At 38.4% G+C, this 16,703-nt stretch overlaps 1 protein-coding gene across 2 annotated transcripts in view; it reads right to left on the bottom strand.

Annotated features, from left to right (window-relative positions):
* LOC124856353 (potassium voltage-gated channel subfamily D member 3-like) overlaps positions 1-16,137 on the bottom strand; it is a 165,151-nt gene extending 149,014 nt beyond the window's left edge. For both annotated transcript variants that reach the window (XM_047346704.1, XM_047346705.1), the window contains exons 1-2: positions 15,827-16,137; positions 13,040-14,206 (exon numbers count right to left, since the gene is read on the bottom strand). In XM_047346704.1, coding sequence (XP_047202660.1) covers positions 13,040-14,142 — 1,103 coding nt within the window. In that variant the 5' untranslated portion in view covers positions 14,143-14,206; positions 15,827-16,137. The remainder of the gene's footprint in view (positions 1-13,039; positions 14,207-15,826) is intronic.
* Between the last annotated feature and the right edge of the window lie 566 nt (positions 16,138-16,703).

The following is a 16,703-nucleotide window of genomic DNA, read 5'->3' as shown; positions in this document are numbered from 1 at the left end:
AATATTGTAGATATTAGATGGTCTGTTATACCACTGTGAATCCGTTCCACCTTTTCTTCTCTAGAACAGGGTTGACTTGGTTTTATAAAGCTTCCATCAACAACTCACCTAAAACATTTTCAGGTTCATCGATTTTAAAGGACTATCTGACTCAGTAAATGCAGGTACTAAAAATGATTCACTCACATCTTTACTTTTTGAGGACCTTTGCACAATGGAAAGTTTGCAGAAACATCAGTATTAGATCCCCCCTGCTCTGTTTTGAGATATATAAGGGAGTTTTCCTCTCCATTGTCGCTTCATGCATGCTCAGTATGAGGGATTGCTGCAAAGTCAACGCAAGCAACTGTCGCTACATGCTCATCCAGGAGGAGTGAATGGTCCAAATCACTGACTCGATGCAATCTGCTGGGCTTCCTTAGGTAGAAAACGAAAATCTTTTAACCAATTTAAATAATAAACTAAATTTGACTACACTGTTTGATAGTTAGGATTAATTGGATGTATGTACCCAATTTGAAATCTGTATGATTCAAGTGAACAGACTTTGTAAAGTGCCTTGAGACAACATGTGTTGTGAATTGGCGCTATATAAATAAAACTGAATTGAACTAAATTGAATATGTCGGAAAATTTTGCATGTATCGTGTTTTCTTTGCAGCTCTAGTTCAATTTGTGTGGAAAAAACTTTAATAAAGAGCTGTTCTACTGCTTCATAAAGTATGCACTTTTTTTGATTGTCGTAATACTTAATGATTGATGTTAAAGCTGCATGCTTTGCCGTGTTGACCAATACACAGATTGGTAGGCAACTTGTTCAGTTCATGCCCAGGAACACTTCGACATTTGTTGTAGAAGGCTGCCAAGTCTGGGGTTGTTCATTGATACCTATTCAACCATATTTATAATACATTTAGCAAGGCACATTTAGACAGAATGTTGGCATGCTGGGCAGGATTGTACTGGGACTCATAACACACAATAACACGATGAATGATTTTCCTTGAATGCATCTCTAAAGCCCAAACATGAAATTATTACACAACTTACTCGTCTAGCCACAATTAGTTACCAGCCAGTGTTTGACTACTGATGTTATAGCTTGTTTTCATGCTTCTACTTTTTTATTTATCAAAGAGACAATGTGTTTTTAAACTCCATATGTTCCTAATTCTTCAACAGAATTAAACACTACCAGGAAGGCATTTTTCAAACAATACAGCTTAATTCAAATAGAACAGGTCCTGGTGGTGAAATACAATGCAATTTACACCTACATGAAAAAAACTACCTAAACTGTATAATTAATAGATAATAATAACTCAGAGGTGCACCAAGTACGTGTTTGCTGAAATCCTTGTGTCTAAAAGATGACAGGGCAAACTGAGGGAGGTTGGCGGGAGACGCTTTGTGCTAATATCTCAGTGTGACTGCCACTTATATAGATACACTACAGTTCCAGCAGAATCAACCCAGAAGCATTTTTTTTATTTCAACCTTTCATGTCACAATGAACTGATACAAATGCTGCTGCGTCTGACATGCAGAGAAAACATAGTGTTGTGGTATTATTAGCCAGTTTCTCCACTGTCCATCTAAACATGTGTCTATCAATCTGTGCACATTAAGCTGGGTAAGTTCTATGTTGTCCACATGGCAAACTGGCACAAACATTTGGTCACTTTACAGCAAATTCACGAGAACCAGCCAGAGAGAGCTGAGGTCATTAAGCTTGCCAGACACCTTTCAACATTTAATTCTTTTTAAATTAGTTTAGGTGTTAAATGAACCTGTGTTCGAGCTAAATTAAATTCCAAAGCTATCATTAAAAAGGTTTCTATTAAAGAGCCCTGGGTTGGGAAATTGGCTCCAAGAACTTCTTGGCCCGATAAAGGCAAGAATATTTCTAATTTCCAACCCGCTGCTCTCACTTTGACCCCACGGGGTTCAGCAACACAACAAAATACTCCATTAATTCCATTTGAAAGCTGGCTGTTTATAGAAAACCACCACAATCAGTAACCTCTGATGATTTGTGTGAAACACTGCCACTTACAAAACACACTGAACTGCTTTCCAGTTCTGCGTCAGCTTGGCACAAGGAGCCTGAATTATTAACAAAATGATGTTTGCCATTCCAGAATTAATTACTAGCCTGAATGCTATCCAGCGCTTCACTTAATACAACTTCCAGCATTGAGATACCAGAATGCAGGGCTGTATTTACCTTGTGAGCATAACAAAAGATGATACATTAAATATCTTCCCCATTGATAACGAGCTACCACAAAGAAAATAAAAACAAAACCAAAAAAATTCTTTATCTGTGTGCCCCTGAAAGATGAAAAACATATAGTCAGTTGTAAGAGGAGAGTTTTAAAATGGGGTTGAGTATAACAAATATCTTCCTGTGCAAAATATAAGATAAAACACAGATTTCAGGACAAAGATTGTAGATTATCCGTTCCTGAATAAAACTTCTTAAATAAAGAAAATATAGCTAAAAGCAAATATGTTTTTTTTTTTACCCTATTATCATTCTCAAAAGTAAGAAACAAGCATAACAAAAAATATTACCACTTTTTTGATTAGGAAAATACTTTTAATAGGACGTTAATCTAGTACTACTATTAACAGAGGAAATATGGATGATATGCATGTCTACTTATTTGTATCAATTCTAAAATTGTTGTGCAATCAAAACTGACAAAATTAAAACCAACAGCACCAACAGTATACTATAATGTTGATAAATGCTGTTGCAGCAAGACTTTTGTTTAAAGGAAACCAACTCTAGAAAGAGGAAGTAGGAGAGAGAGAGCTGAAACCAGCAGCCCCTAACAACAGGGTAAGCCTGAGATTATTAAATAATGTCTGGATCTGTCTGAGTATTAGTTTGTGTTTTTGTTTATTGAAACACAGTTTAGTCTTTGTTTACCTTCTGTCTGTGTTATCATGTTAATTGGTCTGGTCCTCTGGGAAGAACTGTTTTTACAGTCCTCACACCTTACCTCTCACAGCTCGTCGTGGTGGCGACTGGAAGTGGCCAACCAGATTATGGACTGGCTAGGGTTACCCCCTGACCCTCGAGGATGTGGAGGGAGAGCCGTGGCGGAGATCGGCACTCTATTTTGCATCATCCCTGGGGGTCCTGCCGACGCTTCCGTCATGAGATATGACATGAGAAGGAACATATACACAAACAGAAATGCTTCTGTTTGTGTATATGTTCCTTTGTTGCCTTAGTTCCCCACTGGTTTGTTACGTTATACCACCTGGTCTTTGTATCGTGTATCCTGGCATGATTCTGGTTTCTCTTGCTCCTGATTTCCTGCCTGGTTTATGAAGAAGTAAAGAAAGTTACTTGAATTCGTCCAGGTCCTGGTGTCCTTCCTCTGCACATTTGTCCAACCAACACCCTCATCATGACAAATAGAGCACCAGTCTCAACATCTGCCATGTTTTTTTCTTAAATTGTTTATATTTGATCTTGCTCCTTCCTGCTTCCTATAGCGCAAAATGTTGGTAAATATCCAATAAAATGTAACATGACCTTTCAGACTGAGGTTGTTTTAAAAAAAACATTAGATACATATCTGATTTAGGACATGTGAAGCGGTGTATATTGTATTTGAAACCAAAATGATTTGTGTTGTTCAGACTCATAGAAAATCTGATGTTTGTTTGATATTAGCAAAAAAGCCAGATTTGGACTATTGCCTGTGTGATGGTAAGTCTAACCATTGCTGCACCATGCACAGAACTTCTGTGAACCTGACGTCTGACTTCTCTCCCTTGCCTCCGGCCCCTGGGCCCAGTCCACTTTATCTAATAGAGATGTTGAGAGGAGAACGCAGAGGGGAGAGAGCTAAAAGTCTCTCTGAAGAAAGAAGCAAATTATATATAGCCACTGATTAAGGCAGAGATGGGAACATGACCTACATGCATAACAACATTTTCTCTCACTTACTGCTACAGAACAAGCCTCCGTCCAGGACCAGGACTCCACAACTGGGAGAATAATTCTAATTATAACACCAGAGTCAGATTTCAATGCACACCTCATTAATATTTTTCTCATTATTGGGTTAATAATGATTTTAGCGATGTGAAAGTTATGAGGCTGCAGTTTGCCACTGAACCTTTGGTTTTAGTGCACCTGTAACACAGGTAAAAATGACCACTGTCATCTTTTGTGTCTGGATCATGCATCGGATTATGGCACAGACTGCTAAGTCCCTTTCACACATAAAGCCAGCTTTCTAAAAATAGCTGCTCCATTGGAAGGCTCATAGGGGACAAGGGGAAGAGTGGAGAGAACAAGACAGTAAGAGAGAGTGAGAGAGGGTTTTCTCCTTCCTCATCATCAGATCCTGTCCTTATCATGCCAGCGTCCGTGTATCCAGCCAGCTCGGGCTGCACCGGCATCAGCAGGCAGCCGGGGGGAGCAGAGCTCGCTGAGATTGAATCCAGATCTTTTTATCAACTACCTGAGGTTGATTTAACTCTCTTTTTCCTGGACAGTGAACGAAGCTGATTACAGAGTCAGCCATTCTTTCCTTCCCCCCCTCAGCTCCCTCAGCTGCTGCCCATTACCAAAGCTGCTGCTGTGCTGTGCCGCTTGGGCTCATACAGACAATGAGAAGACACACAGAGGAAGGTCATGAAGTCCAGACATGATTATGATTAAGGGAAATCATTTTGTCTGTAAATGAATATTTATGCAACCTACTCTTTACTAAAACCTTTTTTTCAATTATTTGCCAACATTAAAGACTAAAACCTATGCTTCAAGGGTAAGGCCATTATATAAATCCCCTTTATATTAATATGTTATATGTGCTGCCAAAATATGTGCAAAGTTAACATGCCCAGATTGCATTTAATTTATCTTACAGCTGTTTTCATCCAGTTACAAAGGAAATTTTGAGGAAAGCTAAAAACCACAGGTTTAGAACATTCTACAGGTGAATAGGTTAATTGGAAATGGGTGAGTGTCTTGACTGGGTACAAAAAGAGCATCCCCGCAAGGCTCAGTCATTCACAAGCAAAGATGAGGCAAGGTTCAACAATTTGTGAACAACTTTATGAGCAAATAGTCCAACGGTTTAAGAACAACGTTTCTCAACTTATAATTGCAAGGAATTTAGGGATTTCATAATCTACAGTCCATAATATCATCAAAAGATTCAGAGAATCTTGAAAAAACTCTTCACGTAAGCAGCAAGGCCGAAAACCAACATTGCATGCCCGTGACCTTTAATCTCCCAGGAGGCACTGCATTAAAAACTGACATCATTCTGTAAGTCCTGAGTCCATGTGGATATTACCACATGGACTCAGGAACACATTTTAGATCAGTTGACATTGTTGCTCGCTACAACATCTACTGCAAGTTAAAGCTCTATCATGCAAAGCAAAAGCCATATATCAAGAACACCCAGAAATGCGCCGTCTTCTCTGGGCATGATCTCATCTGAGACGAAATGACGCAAAGTGGAAAAGTGTGCTGTTGTCTGACAAGTCTACATCTCAAATTGTTTTTGGACATCATGGAGGTTGTGTCGTCCGGGCCAAAGAGGAAAGGGATTATCTGGATTGTTTTCAGCGCAAAGTTCAAAAGCCAGCCTGTTCTCATCTGATGACAGAAGTATGACCTTCAACCATTTGGATTATTAGTGTATGGCTACGTGGGTGTGTCTGGATGTGTCTGTGGGTGGCTGGGTGGATGGGTGACCGTATATGTAGAAATAAGTGTGTTTGTGTTGAGTAGGTGCATGTAAGTTTGTCACTTGAATTTGAGCCTCTGCTTGTTGCTCTAAAGATTATGTCTGAGGCTGTTGTGGTTTCAAGAATCAGAAATGTATCCATTTGCAAAGTTGTTGACATTGCTCTAATGTGCTACAATAATGGAGTTTAATATAGAGTTTCTCCACTCCCATTTTTTAGATAATATCCCAAATTAACGGAACTCTGGGTCTTTTATTGGATTTCACTCTCATTATCATGTTTCTTCCTCTTTTAAACCCACTGACAAGAGTAGCATGTGTGAAAACAATCACGTTTCCTTGTGAAACATAATGACTGCTGGACATCATACACCCATTCAAATTAAATAAAAGTTTAAGTGAATATTTTTGCTTTGAGAATTTTGTGTAATTGAGTCAGCTGAGGCTGATTGGTGGAGCATAAGAACTGAATACTGCTTCCCCAGCTTTGGTTCTGATTATGAAGATGCAGCGTAGACTAGAACCAGAAGACCCGAGTGGTCTGGAAGGTTGATACAATGACAACAAATCTTTAATGTATTTTGGTGCTAAGCCATTTAGTGGTTTATAAACTAACCAAGGTATTTTAAAGTCTTTACTCTGAGATCCAGGGAGCCAGTATAAAGACTCACTAATTGCCTTTATGTGCCTCTGACGGTTCAGGTTTGTGTCCATCACTAAACCCAAATTTCTGACCTGATTTGTAGTTTCTAGCTGTAGTAACTGAAGCTGTGTGCTAACTCTTGATTGTTCCTCCTTTGGTTAAAAAATAATTACCTCAGTTTAGTTTTTATTAAACAACAACAAAATGCTGCATTTATGTGTTGATTTGTTTTATGCATCTACCAAACACTTGAATGGGTTCATAGTCACATTGTGACATTGTCTTGAAGATCTGTGTGTCATCTGAGTAGCTACGGTAACTTATCTGAGTCACTTGGTGAATAACTTCAGCTCTAAACCCAAATATTTTGGATTTTCTTCAGTAAAACATTTGAAACATCACCTCCAGTAAGTAAAGCAGTGTGTGACTCTGGAGAGATGATTGCACAAAATCATCACTTCCAGACAAAGTCAAAGGTCAAAAGTCAAAGGTCATTTATAGTGTGCTTCTTTATCAAGATACAACTTTTATCAACTACTAAATAATGTAAAAAGGTAAGAATGTTCATACCCCATACAAGTCATTTCTGGATAGTAAATTATCTTTCACTTTTTTTAAGTTCATCATTTAAAATCATTAAATCTAGCAAATGTTTTTTCATAACTATAGTTTAAAATATTACCTTCATTCATGAAAAACATCCAAAAATTCTGAGTTAATGTGTGAGGTAGCGTATGGATGACACTGTGACGAATTCAGTGTTTTAATTTGAAGATGTGACAAATTTACAAACACCAGCACATATAGAAGCACAAAGAAATCCTGAGATTTCAACTTTTCTTTACTCACTACGAAATCATTAAGAGCTCATTTGGAGTCTAAAGGGGATAAAAAGCTGCAATCACAGTACAAAAGACTTTTGCTCATGGCTTTTTAGGTGCATTGACAGATGGGTTTTAGTGACCTCACCACCTGAACAATACTCCGGCAGTAAGTGAAAGGATTGACAGCCAAAGGTCCGGAAACACCACTGAGCCTTTTCAGAGGCTACATGCTGTTAACTTGCTTTTGCAATTACATATAGACTAAAACCTTTTACTGAACATTATAGAGACTGAAAGAGATCAAGTGGTGCATACTTTACCTAGAAAAGGCATTTGAATGGTTTTAGGTTTGCCAGAGTTTTGTAGTTTCATGGAGTATACATTTAATAAGGTATTTAGCACATGCTATTTTTAGAAGGATGTTAGAGCTAGTGTAAATGTGCTACCATTGCATAATATTCCGATGTTGGACAAAAAAAAACTGCAAGAGATTCTCAGCATCCTGGTATATAAAAAAAAAAGTTAAAAACAGGATCTAACAACATAAGCCTGTTGCTATATTGATTTCTATAGTTGTTGACAGCAAAAACAAATTTAACAATATTTAATTATAACTGTTTTGATTTTAAAAAACAAGGACACATTAGCCACTGCTTATGTGTACACCCTTGACCCCGTAAAATTAAGCAGGTGTAAATGATGGAGGGATGGATGTAGAGATAAGCAGAATGAACGTATAAAGGTGAGTGTCTTCATAGTCTGCTGACAATCAGTTGCTTTTAAAGGTTAGATTTTGTTTGAGAATGTTTTTGAATTCTACTCTTTAAAAACTTATACTGAGAGCCAAAAATGTTGGTACTGGCTAGTTAATTATTCAAGGTATGAGCCAGAGTAGCAACCATATTACTATGAAATGAGCAATGCTTCTCTGATAGTCAAGCTAAGACTAAGGTTTTTGTGGAGGACAAACTTGCAAACAGGTATTGTTGACTTTTTAATTATAGAGTAAACAGTTTGTAAAGGTGAATTTATACCTGCTGTTGTTAACCTTATGGATGTTATTGCATGCCAAAGGCACAACCCATATCAAGTGGGTCTGAGTTCTGTCAATGTGACTTGCTTTGAGGCTGTCGTGCAAAGCAAAACACGATGCAAACAGGAAGAGCACCAAGGTAGGTTATGCGGGCATGCTCATTTGGTGGGCACCTAAACAACCGAATATTACTAAGAAAAGAAAATGAATTGCAAAACTTTAAAAAAAAGTTCAAAGTAAAGCTTACTTTCCAACTTTCAAGCTTGTTTAGACTGCAAAATTAAAACATTCTCTCTCTACAATTCTTCTTCTGCTATCACTTGTTGAAGTGATCCACTACAGGAGAATGACACTAGGTGCTGTATGTCTGAAGCATCGACACAAATCATTGAACTATGCCAGACGATAACCCTCCTTCATGCATCAAATACAGCTGACTGACAGTGTGCAACAACAAGTAGAGGAGGTAAAGTATTTATTAGTATCTGCTTTAATGTTATTTTCCATTAGCCTCAAAAGTTAGTTTAGGAAATTATCTCACAACCATCTTAACCATTTTCTAAAAACAAGTTGCAAATAGAATAATTGTGCTTAGTAACCATGCTATTAGGTCCTGACTATTATCCACAATACAAGCTGATAACAAGCATCAATATGTGGCCACCAACAGAGGTTTAAATCTGCTATATGTGTGGCAGATTTGATAAAATGTGAATCAACAGAGATGTAAATAAACTCTACATAATCTGCAACTATCATCACTTTTTAAGCATATTAGATTTTGAAGTCAGAGTTGGACCCAACACCCCCGAGTTTTGTGAATTATTAAAAAAAGAAATTCTGCAAATATCTTGCAATTGGAGGAAGGATCGTAACTCTCTCCTCTTAAACCACAGAGGACCAGATATTGGCAGACTGACAGAGCAAGACATCATGAACAAAGTACCAAAGCCTTTGCCACATACTGCCAAGTGTCCTGGGAAAGAAATCATTACGCTGCACGAAGTAGAGAGGATCCCAACGTGTGAAGTCCCTGTTCAATTTTAATACTGAATCACACTCTGGAAAAGATGAAAGTAGACGTTCTGCTGTTATGGTTAAAGTATTTGGATAACAGTGTAGTTTTACACACATTTTTTTACCCCTGACCCTAAGCAGCTTTCTACAGCAGAACATGGCATGTGTCTTTCTTTTAACTAAAACTCTCAGGATCGTTATGTAAAGATTCATAAGCCTTTACAGTGAATTCTAACTTTACCAGCTCTAAGATATCTTATATTAGGTTTTGATGATAAATTGTGTTAAACTGCAGCATGAGCACAACAACTCCATAAAATTTAAACTGTGAGTTACAAGTATTCCTCACAGCAATGTCCTTGGTTGGTGATGAGGATCGCATTGTCCGAGCTGCAGACTCCCAGTGCTGCAGCCTTTTGTATGTCACACATAATGCCCCTGCGTTCAAAACGCATTGTTTAGTTTTAAAATTTACATAATGCTTTCACCTTGGCATTTCTACCTTTTGTAGCTTTGATACAAAAGATAACGCTTGCACCACACATACACACATGCAAATATGATCAGGATGAGACAACCTGTTCAGCTGAAACACATTATATAAACTAATAAGAGCTATTTTGGTCACAAGTCCAGGGTTTTCTTTTTTTTTTTTTTTGGATTTGTACAAAAGAAAACAACACTGACACACTGAGCACATATACAGAAGTAAAAGCTATTTTCCACAAGTTGAAAATAATTGATGTAATGCCAGAAGAGAGTTTCAGGGCTGCCAGTGATACATGTCAACCTGAGACAGGAATAATATACTTGGTTCCAAAAAAAAAAAAAACAGTCTGACTATCGAATCTTTTTGTATCTTGTTAAGGGTCAAATAAGATGGAATGTGACAGCCCACACATTATCCTGTCCAGCAGCCTCAGTTCAGCTCATTTTTTATAATGAACACCATAAGAAAACCATTTCTCTCCTTTTTTTACTAAAAACATAGTAACAATACTTTAAACCTCCATGCAGAAAACAACCATTTACAAAATCAAACTGTTGGTGTACTAATGATCTTGCCAGAGTATGTAACTTTTATGTCATATTTTATCTTCATAAATATTTTTTAATCTTACAAAGAAACCTAACTGATCTTTAATATCCCTACATGTGATTCAGAGCAAGCAAAGCTCTTGGTTTTTCTTCACTTAATGAAACACACACTGCAGTTTGTCAAGGCTCCCACAAAAGGAGGAATACGATCAATATTTTTCTGAGTAAAAAACAAATCTGATCAAATTTTTACGAGAAGTTTTTGCTGCCTTTTAGTTTTTCTCTGTTTCTCTGCATGTTTCGCTTTAGCAGAGTCACTACTTCTAAAGTGCATCATGCAGCATCCCAAAGTGGTTTCTTACCCCTAAACCTGGAAGAAATGGCAAAACATGCTTTGTTTGAGTAGGAAAATAATCATTTGTAACACGTTCTTCTTTGTTGAATTAAAAACCAAGTTTGTGTCACAATGTGACTGTGACCTTTGTACAAAGGTGGGAAGTAACAAAGTGCAAATACTTCATTAGTGTATTTACAGGTATCTGTACTTTGGTTAAGTATTTATTTTTCTGACAACTTTACCTATTTTCTCTACACTTGAATACAAATATCTATACTTTCTACTTTTAACATTATCAAAACTAGCTTGTTACTTGTACATTTGTGATAACTACATGGCATAAAAGTCGTAACAAAGAAGAGGGAAGAACAGTTGCCCGTAGAGAAGGGGTCCAGTGGGAGGACTGTTTGTGACACAAAAAAAACATCAGAGACATGGATGAAGACAGTAAACTAGAAAACATTGTGGACGATAGAACAGATTCAGAAACGCTAGTCATTCCCCGTTATTGGCCTTATTTAAAAGAACACTTTGATGTTGTCATTTCCAAGTACTTTGTGAACTTTTGTTTCACAAAACTTTGTTTTGTAGATCATAAGAGGTATTTTGAATTATTGAAGGTGGAAATGATTTTTTATCATCGTTATCATCGTTATCTGCCCACCCCTCTTCTCCCTCTACACAAATGACTGCATCTCAGCACACCCGTCTGTGAAACTAATGAAGTTTGCAGATGTAACCACTGTTATTGGTTTGATCCAGTACAGTGATGAGTCTGCACAAAGACAGCAGATGGATCGGCTGCTACACCGGGGAGGTCCGAACCACCTTGAACTTTATTCACTCAGACCACCATCAACTCCACAGTCTTGTGAAGATGATGGTGGACTTTTGGAGAACACCACTCCCACACACACCCTTCACAATCATCAACAACACTGTATCTGCTGTGGACCACTTCCAGTTCCTAGGAATCACCATTTCTCGAGACCTGAGATGGTCCTCACACATAGACAATGTTCAGAAGAAGGCCCAGCAAAGACTGTACTTCCTGAGGCAACTGAAGAAGTACAACCTTCCACAGGAGCTGCTGGTCATCTTCCACACTGCCATATTTCAATCTGTCCTGTCTTTGTCCATCTCAGTGTGCTTTGGCTCATCCACAGGACAGGTCCAGACTGCATCAAACAATCAGGACTGCAGAGAGAATCACCAGGGCTGGCCTTCCCTCATCCAGGACTTGTACAGGTCTAGGGTCAGGAAAAGGGCAGCTAAAATCTCTGCAGACCCCACACACCCTGCACATAAAACTGTTTAGACTTTGACCTTCAGGTTGGTGCTACAGAGCGATGTCTGCTAAAACCAGCCACCACTGAGACAGTTTCTTGGCCCTGGCTGTTTCTCTGATGAACACTTGACAGTCAGAGTTCCAGAACAACACCATGCATACTTGGACGGATCTCACATTATCTTCTCTTGTAAAGTCACTTGTGTATATATGTACATTTAAAAAATACTTTTTTATTTTCATTTATTTATATAAAAAAAGGAAAAAATAATGAGAGCAAAACATAGAAACAAATTCCTTGTTTATGTGTTCAAACTCAGCAATAAAGCTGTTTCGGATTCTTTAGGAAAGTACATAATTTCTGTTCAATCCTTCCCTTTTTAGAGATGGTGCTGAACCAAACTGCAGAAACCCTACGAACTATAAGTTCACCTTGCCATTTATGCCACAGATTCTGAGCAAGCATAAGGGAGCGATTAGGAGCAGTGAGAAATCATTGTAAAGGTGACCGAGCGTTTCTCAAAGGACACCACCTTCAGAGAGGAGAACTCTCACTTTGTAATGCAATGAAGCTGCTTCCACAGAAAGCTTTGCACCGAATGCAGTAGAACAAAGATAATACTTCACCACAAAAAATATATATAATAATATTAATTCTGTGTAAATGTTGATTTGACTAATCTTGATATTTTAAATTTGCTTTCAGGCCAAACAACTAAAAGCAAAGAAAAAAATTACAATAGATAAAATTCATTTTAGATTTCATATGGTAAATCCTAAGAGCTAACACCAATTTTAGTTGCTTTTCCTCTTTATAAACATGTTTAGAGTGTATTCAACCACCGTCATTAAATAAAGCAAACAATACACCACAAGTGTTTGTCCTGATGGATACATGATAAACTGCTCCAGATAACTCACACTGGCAGTCTGCAATAAGCTGCGAAGTACTAAAGTATGGAAGCAGGCTGCCTCAGCGCTCATATAAAAGTCAATGTGGTTTTCATACATTATTCAGTCTGTTGAAAAATTCCAAACAAACTCATCTAGTAAGTTTATTTAACTCATACATGGTTCTTTCGATTTTTTTAAACAAACATAAATATGGTGTATATCTATGCTCTACTCACCCTAATGTCGTCATAGTGACAATGGTGTACCAGAATGAAGCTGGGATGCTGGTAAACTTGCTGGAGCTGGAACCCTTCTCTGCATAAAACATGACTGTGGCAAAGATGATGATGGCCATGGTGAGCGAGAAGAGGAGAAAGCCCAGTTCTGAGGCACAGCTCTTCAACGTATAGCCCAGGATCCGAAGCCCCTGGGAGTGGCGGGAGAACTTGAAGATGCGAAACACTCGGAAAACACGCAGAGTCACAAAGGCACCACTCACGTCCTCGTTGTTAGTCATCACAAGGCCAATGTAGTATGGCAAGATGGCCACCACGTCGATGATGCTCATCACAGAGCGCATGAAACGGTAACGGCTGGGTGCGGCGAACAAGCGCAAGAGGTACTCCACTGTGAATATCATGACACAGGCAGTGTCTATGCAGAAGAACGCCACAGTGTAACGTTCGCCACATGGCATGTCTTTTTGGTTGGTGGTAGCACCACAGGGCACAGTCTCCACCACATTAGTGATGACTGAGATGGCAATGAAGAACCCGGTGACATAGTAGAAGACCAGGGCTAATGTGGAGGTGTGGGGATTCTCAAAGGCACGCCACATGGTCTCTCTGAAGTTCAAGTTGGGCTGCTTTAGGTCTTTGTTTTCCTCCTGGTCATCCTGCAGCCGCTCCAAGTTCTCCCTCTTTCTGTCTTTATACTCTTCGTAGCAACAGTCACCAATGATCTCAGAGATAATGCCGAAGAATGTCAGCTCCTCATCATAGGCCGAGATACACTCATGACGGGGGTAGTGAAGCTTTCCTGTTTGGTAGAAGTTGAGGATGCTCCTAAAGGCCTCAGGGTCTCGGTCAAAGAAGTACTCCTTGGTTTCCTCATTGTAAAAGAAGTCCTTCTCTGAGCTGCCCAGCAAGGTGTCAGGGTATCTGTCCAAAGTTGTTCTCCATGTTTGAAAACGACGGCCGCTTACATTAAGGATGATCAGCTCATCTTGTTTTCTGCTGTTGTCTCTTGGAGCAATGGGCATGGGGCAGTTGGCCACAGGCATCCAGCCAATGGCCGCAGCCCTGGCAAAAGGAAGCCATGCTGCTACTCCTGTTGCCATTACGAAGCAGAAGGCTGAACAAAGGCTTCCTTTAGATGTGACTGCTCTCAAAAGGTACTGGCATCTAAAGAACATTTGTACAGAAGAAAAGAGACAAAACAGGTCAAAATTTGCAGCTGCACAGCTGCGAAAATGATCATTCCCAGTGACAGCTTGCTGCTGTGAAGCCTGTTATGCTGAGCTTAAAGTCAGTTCACTTTTAAAAATGCCTTGCCACTCTGAGCACCTTTGTTAAAATCTAACAGAAAAAGTTCAAACCATAATAATCCACCATGGCAGATATGAAACATACGATTTTAATGCTCTGGAAAATTTCTTATTAGGCCTAAACGTAAAATGATTTGACGGACTTTAAACTGTAAATCTTTATTCTTCTCATTATAAAAACTATGGAATTGTTTGAATGATTTTTTTTTTCTTGTTTTGTTGAAACTATAATATTTTATAAGGTTTATTGCAAAGCATTATTACACAAGAGTACTGAACATTTCTAACAGTGCTAAAACATTATGGAAGAAGTTTATCTTTTTTGTGTGATATTACAGGGTGTATTTTTCACCCAAAACCTGAATGCCCAACCAATTCAGCTGTATGGAAAGTGCTATCTATAAAGTATCATAGAGTTATATTATGTCACACGTTTTTCTTCCACTCAACTTTCCATTTATATGTATGTCTGAATACAACACGCTGTCGGTTTTATTAGCAATGACGTTAGGGTTAGGGTTAGGGTTAGGGTTAGGGTTTCTTTATTCTTCCCTACCGTCCTTGTGGAGGGGGACAGTAAGTGTCTGCTGGACATCTGTCCAGTTAGTCCTCCCCATGATTATGTAGATCATAATGAAAATTTCTGTGAAAACATTTTTTTTTATCTTATTGGTGTTGATGTAATGTTCTTATTTTTTGAAAAATGGAATTTTGGGGTTTAAATAAATATATGAAACACATATACACCATATGAGTTTCACTGTTTAGATGAATTATTTAAAAAAAAAATACTATTATATAAAACCTTTTCAATCAGGTTCTAATTTATTGATGCACATGTGTCATACTATAGGACCCCAACATAAGGCGCAAAACGTTTTTTTTTTTTCAGAAATGGGATCTCTAGCAGTATAAACCTTATAATATTTTTTGTGAGGAAAATGGTTCTGAATCCTGGTGACAAAAGCAGCTAAATGGTAAAAATCGAAGATAAGGTGTCCCAATCATGATCTGCTTTACTTCTCTGGTAGTTTCGGTTTCCAACATAAACAGTAAAGTGATCATTAAATGTAGTTGCGCGAATCAGCTCACCGAAAGGTGAATTAATAATAACCAACCCATCTACCGTGAGCTGCATTATTACTATTCAGTAGCGCAGAATAAGGAATTGAATCAAACCTGTTGAATATGAACAAGAGGGGGACCTGCTTAAGATTTAAACACACAATAACGTGATTATTTTGTGTTTAAATGTAAACAATAAAATTTATATCTATTAAATCAGCGCCGATCTTTGTATAAATGTCAAACTGTATTTTAGATTAGTCATATCAGCTAGTGTATTTTTTTCCTTTGAATCGGAACGCGTTTCCATCCAAGAAGCCGCCAAAGAATAACTTCTCCAACAATATCTGAATTTGCTCACCTGAAGTATGAATCTTTTAAATTTGAGATATTCAAAAACAAACATACTTACCAAAATGGAGATGAACTCCCCTCGAAGCCGAAACCTGAGAGTTTTAATGAACACAAGAGTCCGCAGGTGTCAGAGAGAGAGAAAACAGGAGCCCGCATCCATCCAACAAGCAGTGCGTCTCTTCCAGGATGGATGGATCGATAAACTTCCGCGGACACCTTTCCGAAGCAGCACAATCGGTGCTGTGATCACTCAAAGAAGAAACCGTCTGATCCGAGATAATGCGAGCGTTACCTGGCGGACTCTACATGGTGGCTCCTTTGTTTTCCCGTCAGTGTTTGGAAAGTGAAATGTGTAGAAGAGGAGCGGCGCGCCTCCTTCTCTCCAGCTCAGAGTATAATGTGCGCCTCTCTCACTGACTCAGCTCCGAGTCCCGCTTCTCCTCCTCTCTGCCTCATTTTATTCATCTCAGACAGACCAAGCTGTCACTCAAAGCAACTCCAACACTATGTTGGTGTTGCTTTTCATTACATTAGAAATAATTAATACGACAGGCTATATAAATAAAAAGATTCAGCGTTGCGTGTGCTGATCACTTTATGCAAAGCAGAATATACACTTTATAATCACTTCTATTAGTAGCCAAGATTTGGGGAACGTTATATTCTGTTAAAATAATCTGTGGTTTATCTTATACCACACTAAAAACAATGCATGCTCTTTTTTTCAATTTCTTTATTCTTTATTTCTTTGAACGGTGTAAATTTGAAAAGCAAACAAAAATGTTATAGGGTGCAATATGAGTGATTGGTATTGAAGCTTTATTCAAGTAATGTAGCTTGTCTTTCCCAAGTTTATAAGCTGGGAAAATTGCAGATCTCATAAGATTAGCAATTTGTCCAGTAAATCTATGAACGCTGAAATACCTTAGACCACT

The sequence above is a fragment of the Girardinichthys multiradiatus genome, chromosome 20 (assembly GCF_021462225.1).
Source record: "Girardinichthys multiradiatus isolate DD_20200921_A chromosome 20, DD_fGirMul_XY1, whole genome shotgun sequence".
NCBI lineage: Eukaryota > Metazoa > Chordata > Actinopteri > Cyprinodontiformes > Goodeidae > Girardinichthys > Girardinichthys multiradiatus.
Note: the sequence above shows the minus strand (reverse complement) of the source record. Positions and strands in the feature narration are given on the sequence as shown.